The 10,271-nt window shown below is 39.4% G+C and overlaps 1 protein-coding gene across 1 annotated transcript; it reads right to left on the bottom strand.

The window, feature by feature from the left end:
- Positions 1 to 1,225: 1,225 nt before the first annotated feature.
- On the bottom strand, positions 1,226 to 9,444 carry marchf2 (membrane-associated ring finger (C3HC4) 2). The gene is made up of 5 exons (XM_085448887.1): positions 7,896 to 9,444; positions 5,452 to 5,749; positions 4,910 to 5,105; positions 4,418 to 4,627; positions 1,226 to 4,320 (listed from the first exon to the last, which is right to left on the bottom strand). Exons 2-5 carry the CDS (start codon positions 5,646 to 5,648, stop codon positions 4,162 to 4,164), a joined length of 762 nt encoding a protein of 253 aa, XP_085305013.1. The 5' UTR covers positions 5,649 to 5,749; positions 7,896 to 9,444; the 3' UTR covers positions 1,226 to 4,161.
- Between the last annotated feature and the right edge of the window lie 827 nt (positions 9,445 to 10,271).

Below are 10,271 nucleotides of genomic sequence, written 5' to 3'. Positions count from 1 at the left end.
CCACCAGTCATCTGATCTGTCAGCACAAGGCAGGATGAATCCATACTTTCATGCTGTTTGTGCCAAATTTTCACCCTGCCACTCATGCGTCACAGCAGAAGTGGAGCCTTATCGGACCAGGCAACGTTTTTCTAATTCTCTATTGTCCCATTTTGGTGAGCCCATGTGAATTGTAGCCTCAGTTTCCTGTTTTCAGTTGCCAGGCGTGCCACCTGGTGTGGTCTTCTGCTGATGTAGCCCAGCTTCAAGGTTCCCGTGCCTTCCACTATCCTCTTCTGCATACCTCGGTTGTAGGGAGTGCTTGAGTTACAGTTTCCTTCCTATCAGCTCAGAGCAGTCTGGTCATTCTCCTCTGACCTCTGGCATCAACAAAACATTTTCACCCAGAGAACTGCTGCTCACTTGATATTTTCTCATTTTCATGCCATTCTTTCTTTGGGAAAAACCCCAGTACATCAGCACTCAGACCAGCCTGTCTGGCGCCAACAACTACATCATACTCAGAGTCACCAAAATCTAATTTCTTCCACGTTTTGATGTTCAGTTTGAACATCAGCAGTTATCACCATGTCTAAATGCATAAAGTTTATGACATGTGACTGACAGCTCAAGATTTGTACCTAATGAAGAGGCCAGAGAGCGTATATGACAGGATATAAAGAAGCCCCCCTTTAATATTTTAAAAATACATTGCCATTTTTTACTTGAGTATATCCTCTGTAGCTCTTTTGTATCTGGTCACCATCTAGATCATTTAACTTGGAGCAGCACACCAAGATTTACATCTCTAGAATGCAACTGCTGTCACTGAGAGCAAGACAGGCAAGTAGGAAGGCAGAAGAAACACCTTTTAACATTGCTTTGACTCCTAATAATAACCTGTGAAAAACATTTTTCCTTCCTGGAGAGCAGACCCTCTGCACAAAAACAGCATATTTTGAACTTCTGTTACTCTAAGCTGCTTATGCCGCATGCAGCGGACAGGAAGCAGATACTGAGTGAGTCTCCACGGATACCATAGAAGGACTTGACATTAGCGTTTGTTTTTTTTTCCATTAGGATTAGCAAGCTCACTGAGCTGAGTTTCAAAACAGACTTAATGACATGTCATCGTCACTGCACTAGACGGACTTGTAAACATCCATTATAACTACACTATATAACATATATGACAATTCCTTACCAACACTACACAAGTGCAGACAAACTGTCACTGACAAATTCATGATTACATAATTTATGATTATGTTTTATTTGCTTTGCAAACATTTCTTGGCTGATTGCAGGTACCAGTACATTGATGAAGACATCCCTTCACCCCACAGCACACCATAAACATTGTAGTATTTAACAATATAAAAAAAAAAATAATACTGAGGAATAGCAACATAAATTGCAGATGAAACAAAAAAAACCCAACATGCCCAGTTCACAAATGTGTTATACCGCAACATTATTAACATTTGCGTGTTCATTTGTTTGAGTAACAACAAAGAAATTTAAAAAAAATCCCTTTCTATATTTGCTTTCGCGACTCAAATTTGTCTTAAAGGTGTCATGACACCTTTAAGACAAACATTTTAGACTCTCTTTTTACGTTTCTCTAAAAACACTGTCAGAAATTCTTAGTAGCCAAAAAAGGAGAAGTGTTGCATAGTTTGATGCAACTCTGCAGAGACTCCCAATACAGGAAATAAGTTTGCATTGCATCAAAAAAAAAAATCAGTTATCTCTTGCACATCGTACAAACAGATTCCAGTACTTTCTCGGGTAAACACACGGATGACCAAATTTATCATAAGCCTGCAAGGCAGACGAGCACACCGCAGTACTGCAGGGTGTAATCCTTTGTTCTTAAAAACACAAACAAATATTTATCTGGGGCAGAACGCGGATCAAACGAGCAGGAGTGAAATGTACCAAAGGGAACTGGTAATGTAAACAAGGAAATGACTCGTTACTGGTAATGCAGCACTGTGAGAAAAGGGAGGAAAACACAAGCATATGTCAACATTCCTCCTGAAAACAGACATCTTTACATGACTAACGCTTCACCACCTACTTAACTGGTAACCTCATTTTGGGTTTACCACATTTATGTAGCATTAACAAAGGACAGGAGGGGAAAATATACGATGCTTGCTGGAAACTAATAATTTCACTGATCTGATTTGTCTGCTGAATGTTACCACAAGCCCTTTCTAAAAACACATTTCTCTCTGATAAATTTTACATCACCACACACCACATCATGTTAATAAATTACTATTCAAGCCTGACTGATTTAAAGGTAAATATTTAAATAATTAACCAAGAATGATAGATTTTGCCCATTTACTAAATGCAGAAGCATTCATTAAATGGAACTAAATCAAAAGGCATCGCACAGTTTGATCACCATGACGGCGTCATGCATCAACAATTCCTTTCTTGGAATTATAATCAAAAATCCACCAAACAGGTCGTCGTCAGGTTAGTTTTAAACTTATATCGCTTTAAACACCCCCTTTAAGGGGACGAATTCTTTTAATTGCAACCCATTAAAAGACAAATCTATAAATAAAAATGATTAAAGTATTTCAGACCAATACTAAGCTGAATTGGCTTCATTAGATCCACTGAATTAAATTATTTTTTTAGTAGTACATGTAATGTTGGGAGGGTTTTTTTAAATCTACAAGCTTGTCTCCCTGTGGACAGCCTACAGCATGCGTTAAAAAGCAATTAGACATCTCCCTGTAACCTAAATTAAGCATAGAGAAGAAACAATGTTTCACATTACAAAAACTGGACCATCATATGACCCGGAAATCTGAATACCAGGCACACGCTGTAGTTTGTAATCAACTTCAGCTATCTCCCAACTCTACCAACACAGCCAGTTCCAGGCGAGTCTGGTCAGTAACATCAAAATGCTGGCGGTTACCTTTAGGGTTTACCAGCACTAAAATCCCAGATTAAGAAAGTTTCTCATCACATTAGACCAAATGCTTAATCGTAACTTAAACAACAGCAGGAATTCTCTGACTGTTATGATCATGAAAAAAAAAAAAGAAAAAAGGAAAACACCAAAAATGAATAACAAGCAACACCGATAACGCTTTTGTACACTGCCCCAGCCACCACACCAATACTCGTGATGGAGTTTCTATCCATCTATATAAATATAAATACCTACTTGTTACATATTGATAGTACAAGAACCTCTATGAGGACACTGTTAAACCCTACTTCAGTAGGAATAGGAAAGTCATTCGTTCTTAAGTGGTTTAAAAAATGATTTTAGAATACAATAAGAGTAAAAAAAAATATTAACAGTGCTGCTTGCATGCATAACTGTGCACGTTGGTAGAACTGTCTTCGTGTACTGCGAAAACCTCGATGTCCACAGTGTTTTATTGCAGAAGTCTCTGCTTTACAAATGTTATGCAGCCGCCTGGTCTCGGATGAGATGATGTAAAAGCTGCGAGTTAAAAGATTCCACTCAGATGACATATCCAGATGTGACTATGAAATAAAAATTAAAGATCAAAGCTTTTTATCTTCAAACTACAGACTAATATGTGATTATACAACGAGATCCTCAGTGGGCAGAGAAGAGAAGCCCCAAGTAGGTAAGTGCGTGCCCACGTAACACACGATTAAAAGGCGTATGTAGCAGTTGCTTTTATCATCGCAATACACAATGAGTAGACGTGCTATACCTGACCATCGATGGGTTGTTAAACCAAGCAGGACAATCATTCAATTTCACAGTCCTCTTTAACAAGTTTACTCGATCCATCTTGTTTTATGCTGTCAGTTTTAGCCAGTCATGTTGTCACATCTGTGATGATGAGACAGCTCGGCTCCATTTCTGCATGCTTCCACCACTTTCACCGTTCCTCAGTGCCTTTGCATAAACTTGGTCAACACCTGACACGAGGAAAGGCAGATTCCTTTAAAATGTGCTAATTCCTGCACCCATGTGAGGATTATAAAATGCAATGTGAAAAAATATGAGCCCATGGTGCAAAGAAAAAAAAAAAGAAAAAAAAAGCGACACACACAAAAAAAATCCCCACAGGTGTTTCTTCAAAGTCAAAACTGTGGGCAGGATGCATCGGGAATCAGCCCTCATACGTAAAAGATGTAATAATCATTGACTATCTCCGTTTGGTCTCATACGATGCTCTCACTGGCCGATTTTTTCATCAGTTTATTAGAGAGCAAGGAATGCTGGGAAGAGTTCGACTCCTTGGCTTCGGGAATGAGCAGACGTACTTTCTGGTTTGTTCTCCTCCACTCAGAGTACAGCTGACAGTGGTAGCGGAATGATACCTGAAGAAAACCGAAGTGCAGCATTATACATCAACCTTTCCGAGTGAAAATGTCTGCTTTACAGTAATAATGGATGGGAATTCTTTTTTTTTTTTACCAAAGTCCAAAGGACGTAGATGGTGAAGAGGGCAATGGTGAGGGCAATGAGGCCCACAGCCTGCAGCCAGCTCCTCAGCTGAAGATGATCCTGAGCGCCCCTCAGGCAAAGCCAGCCAGAAATAGCTGCTAGAGGAGTGATAAACAGGAAGCACACCATGTCACAGAACAGTGTTCTCTTCTCATTACGGGGGCCGGGATCTCGCAGCCACTGTGGGGTAAGACGTAAGAGGGAAGAAAAACAGAAAGAAGTCAGACTGTGGCAGAAACCAGGTAAAAAGAAAGAAGCTAATGAAGAGAAAAGACATTCTGCATTAACAAAGAAGCAAGCAAGCAAGCAGAGAGATGTAAAACAAGAAAAAGACGGATAAAAAGCACCATCACACTTTCATACATACACACTCATTCACAACCAGCAGCCCAACCACGATGAATAAAAAGGATGAGAAGAAGGATTGTTGCAGACAAGGCAAAGGGCATTGACCTTTGTTACCTCTGTGAGGGGCCTCGGTCGGCGCTCGATGCTGAACTCCGTGTGGCAAAGCTCACAATAGCTGGTGTTGGAGGACGACAGCCACTTCTCTAAGCAGCTCTTGTGCACTGTACCCAAAGTGCCTGTGCAGTCGCATGGAGACAGGAGACCCTCGCTGCTGCCTCCTTCATGGCAAATACGGCAAATGGGACCATCACTGAGATAAAAAATATACAGAGATTTTTATAAATGGCAGGCATCGTCTGCATGAAACACAGCAAAAATGTTTTACCATTCTATCCCAAAGAGAATAATAATAATATTCAATGGGTGTGTAGTGAAGAAATGTGAAAAAACCCCCACAAAAAACAAGAAAAATGGAGAAGTGCGTTGTCTGAAATAGTGTTAATACAAGGCATAATCACAAGTTTAGCAACTATAGCAAAATATATATATATATTTTTTTTTTCCTATCTCTGGAGAAGCTGCCATCACAATACAATCCCATTCAAAGTTTACCTGTGGAACATCTTACAGCAATAACAGTAATATTCTTAAAGTACCTTTGTGCACTCATTGGTTTGAGCACAGAGGACAGCAACCGTCCATCTATGGCTGTGACCTGGGTGACGTAGAGCGCCTGGCACCCGTCACCGCCCGCTTCCTCCACGCTCTTCCACAGGCCTGTGTTGCTGGCACAGTCACACAGAGAGCCAGGGAGGTGGCAGCACCCGCCGGTCGTCATTGTTACAGGGTCCATTCGCTGGCAGCACGAATGGACTGGAGGGTGTGAAGGGTTGGAGGTGAGGGGAGGCTGGGGGAGTGCCAGGCACAAACTGCTCCTGTTTTTCTCTAGTGGCTCTGCAGAGAAACAGACACACACAGACAATGCATTATCGTTTTTTAAAAAATGTCTGTGGTGGAGAGATAGCAAGTAATTTTACTCCAACTTAATATACTAGAGAAACCCAGGTTTACTCTGCAAATGCTCAAACTAAATAAATGGATCAAGGAGACAAGTTTGAGTGATGTTTTAAGTAAGTTTTTTTTGTGTGCTATAGTGTGCACTTGTCCATTAATACTTTAGTGTCCAGATTAGGCTCGTCGGAGGGAAGTTCTGGGTTTGGAAAAGGAACTTATGGAAATCAGCTACAGTACAATGCCTGCACTATCATGATGAGTCATTTTATGTTTGCTATATTATGCTTACAGTCCATCTGTTTTTATTGACCTTCATGTTCATGTTCATGACTAGCAAACAACATGGTATTACAGTTTTGCAATAACCCAACTCACCACTTCCCTCTTAATGTTTCTAGTACTGTCAGGGAAGTCGGTAACTGGGTTACTAACCAGATAACTGATCAAACAGACACTGACGTATAGCATTTTTTATATATAAAAATGTGATAGTAGACCAGAGTTTGTTCGTCATTTGGCTCACTGCAGTACTGTGACAGAGTTACTTAAATGTCTGTAGTCTGTTTCACAAATGATTAATTTCCTACCACGTGGGAACGGCTAAAATTATCCAGAAAAGACGTTCCGTCTTTTAGAAGAAAGCTGTCCGTTTGGAGGTGGGCCAGTTTGCCCAAAAGCAGCTGCTAATCCATTATAAAACCAAGTGTGAGGTCAGTGACAGTGAATGTGATGTGCAGCAGCCTGATAAACAGCTGTCTTAACCCAGATAACCCTTAACAACATTTTTTCTTGCTGTCTCAAAAATGTATCCTATTCTGTACAAATGAATTAGAACACAATAAGCAAAATTGAAATACACTGATTACAAGCAATAAAATAAGAAACAATAATTTTAAAGTAGCATGTCTGATATATATGGAACTTTAATGGGGATTTGGGGGGAATATTCACTGAAAATACTTATCAACTTACTTTTAAAGAACTACTGAGCTACTAGTCTGTTGTTTATGTGGGTTAACACTGGGCTAGTGTTGATAATAAAACCTCTTTAGCACTGTACATACCCTTGGTAAACTACAGCATTTATACGCAAACCCAGTATACTCTTCCATGTCCAACACTTGTTTTTCAAGAGGAGATTTGACATGACAGCCAGTGCAGAAATGTTTGTGTCTGTTTATGAGATTTTGCTGTTCAATCAAACAAGAATTTAGACAACATCTGGCAATGAATGCTGTTTCTAACCCTCGCAACTGAGAAAAGATGATTCAACTTAAGTCAAGCATCTCACTGTTTAAATAGAAGTTAGACAACAAAGCCCTTTTATGATTATTTATAGCTCGTTGTAGTTGAGTCACAATCTTATGCACTTTGATTTGTTAAATCCTGAATTAACAGAGCCAGATGATGAACAGCTTTGTGAAGCCGAAGAGCATTTTTTCCCTATTGCTGCTTGGTGTTATTGTTTATGCATACGGAGATTTGGAGGGGGTACGTCAGGGGTGATTAAGAGGTACAATCCCTGACCTAAATAAACAAAGAGGTAACCCCAAATTAAGGCAACCGCTGACTCTATTAAGCTATTGTTTTCCGAGTCTTTTAAATATCAGCTGTGTGTATGGATTCGTCAGCTGGGGAACATCAATGCAGGGATTTTGTCAAGATCAAACAAAAATTACACGTTTGAATGAATGATTAATGATGGGTTTCTTACAATGATAAAACCTCATACATTAATATGCAGTTAGCTTTCGAACTGGGGCATTTTCCTTCACTGTGGCTCTGTTACAGGAACTAACCGCTGCAGACAGATGTGGGAATTTGAACCAGACTATTGTCTGGATCAGAGTTGAATTATGATACTGTACAACTGCGCGGCAACTCAAATTAGCTGTGTGTATCTCTGCTGTTCTTTACACACGAATAACTACTATCCAACTTCGTCACAGTGAAAATGTCGTTATAAAGAAGCATTTTCTAATCAGTTTCACTTTCACGGCAGCTGTGTTGTTTGCTAGCTGTCAGCGAAGTGCTAGCCATCCGCTTGGTGGAAAAAAGCAACAAATAAAAGCTAACAGCTACTCACCCGTGACTACTTCTTCTTCTCTTTCTTCTTGGTGATGTTTTAGTCCTGTTGTCCGAAAAAGCTCGCATTTCCTTCTCTATTCATGTTTAATAACTATGTATGAGTGAACAGCACAGGCGGCTAACGATGAAGGCTGCTCAGTGTAAGGCTACACCAGCTAGCAGTTCTCAACTGATAACAGTCAGGCCAGGCTTCCGCTTTCCCTGGGCTTTAAATACAACCCAGAGGGTCATCATCATCATCAGCTGCCTGCGTCTGCGGTGAAGAAACGGCGTCTCAGAGCACAAACAAATCCCGAAGACGGCTATAAATGTGGCCGCAAACAGCAGCGTGCCAAAGGGAGGGGCCCCAACAGGAAACATGACAGGCTCAATGAGACCGGAAAACTTCACAATTCAACACAATTCAAAACCATTAACCCACACTGTTTAACACATCTGCATTTTTAAATTAGTTTTTATTTCACTTTAAGTTTTGTTTCGCTTCAGTCAGTGACATAGTGGCTTTCCTCGGTTTAGTTTATAACAGTTTAAACGGCCTTATTTATGTTTGAACTTCAGCTGTGAGCAGAATGTGAAGAAACATCCACTGTGACTTCTCTCTCTAAACATCTATGTACTGTGTTGAAGAGATCTGTACTAAAGTTGGGCCTGGGCTGTATTTCAGTGTAATACCAGTTTGTACCACGAGATGGTGCAGCGAGAAAACGTAACCTTAAACATGCAAATAATTAAATCACATCATTTATGATACTGTGCAAAAATCTCGATTCGCCCTTCATTTCTTTGTTTGCTTCCATAAAGTCAAACTGAAAACTGTTGATCTTGAGCAACTCATTTTTCCTTTTCTCTGCCTTGCACCCATTTTCAGAGGAGTGTTTTTTGCTTGGTGAACTGCTTACAACTGACCTATGTAACATTCACGCATAAAAAAAATGCTTTAAACTCAAGAGATGAACCAGTGTCATGTCTATACGTAACATGACAACTTAGCAAAGAAATAATTTTAAGTTTATGTTGAGACACGTTGTTACTAAGAGCCTATTTAAAGCTCTTTGTAACAACTAAGATTCTATTTTAATCTACAAAAAGTCCCAAAGATACCAATTGGACAGATATAAAATAGTATTTATGCACCAAGAAGGTGATCCTATTAGCCAAAAAATTAGCACATCTCAGTTCTGTACGTACTGAACCTTGAACTTTTTGAGGAAACTGGACAAGTGGAGAACAGAAAAATGTCACAAAGGTAATGGATGCATACACTTAGAAAAACAGTGTCAGATTTTGATAGACTGTGGCCTGTAGAACTATGTCTGAAGACTACTTAAAGAAACTACAAGAAAGCTTGCCTCAGAGTTCACACTGTGTTGAAGAACGAAGGTGGCCAATTAATGACTCTGAAGCTCATTGGAAGTTTTCTTTCTTTAGCCTAATATTTTCATTTAAAATATATTTTTCCCAGCTAAAATGACATACATCCCACCAAATTGCATAGTGATTCAACACATATTGTGGTCTATAATAGCCACAACTATTAATAGACTATGTCTTTAAACTAACATATGTAACCAAAGTCATTAACCCAAGCAGGAGTAGAACAAATTCATGATCATAGTGTCTGTTTGAATCAATGACTGTATAATAGAGGTGCAATGGCCTCATTTAAAATCCAACAGAGCAGCTTTCCAGCTACTGAGGAAAAACCTGAAACCTTTTACACCAGTAACACCCTCAGATGCACCTGAAAACCCTAGGTGCTTTTCAAAAAGTTAACCTATGTACTTGAGGTCAAGGTCATTGAGATTCCAATTTGTCCGAGATGTTTATCAGATGTACTCATAGGATGAATTTGAAAACCTTATGAGTTATAATGCTCACAAACCTTGTCGTCAATGCCACCTGCTTTCTCATAGTAGTGTATTCTCAGAATTGGCACTTCTTGTTTTAAATGTGCTTTGTAGACAGAAAGGCCTGCCCTGAATGTGCACTGAGATGTTACATGTAGTAAACTATCCTAATTTTATCGCTTTAACCTTATTTATACATTTCTAATAATTTTGAATACAACCTAAAAAAGTAGGTTTGTATCCCAAATGCCTAAGAAACCCATCTGTCAATTATTAAAACAACCCAGCTTAAGGTATGAGTAAACTGAGTAAGGGATACCAAAATAACTGTCTGCTGTATGGTCATATGGACAGGTTTTAGTTATGAGTCAGTATTTTCTGGTGTAATGCAAAAGTAGGAAAAAAGATTATATATACTCAGATTAAATTCACATTTAAATGTATGAGATGCTTTCTTATGAACACCTAATGCATGACAGCACCTCAACCAGATGGGTGGAAATGTTTTTTTCCACCCAAGTATGAAA

The sequence above is a fragment of the Copadichromis virginalis genome, linkage group LG23, assembly GCF_057382275.1.
Source record: "Copadichromis virginalis isolate Kocher_CV1m ecotype Utaka linkage group LG23, C_Virginalis_male_GT1.1, whole genome shotgun sequence".
NCBI lineage: Eukaryota > Metazoa > Chordata > Actinopteri > Cichliformes > Cichlidae > Copadichromis > Copadichromis virginalis.
Note: the sequence above shows the minus strand (reverse complement) of the source record. Positions and strands in the feature narration are given on the sequence as shown.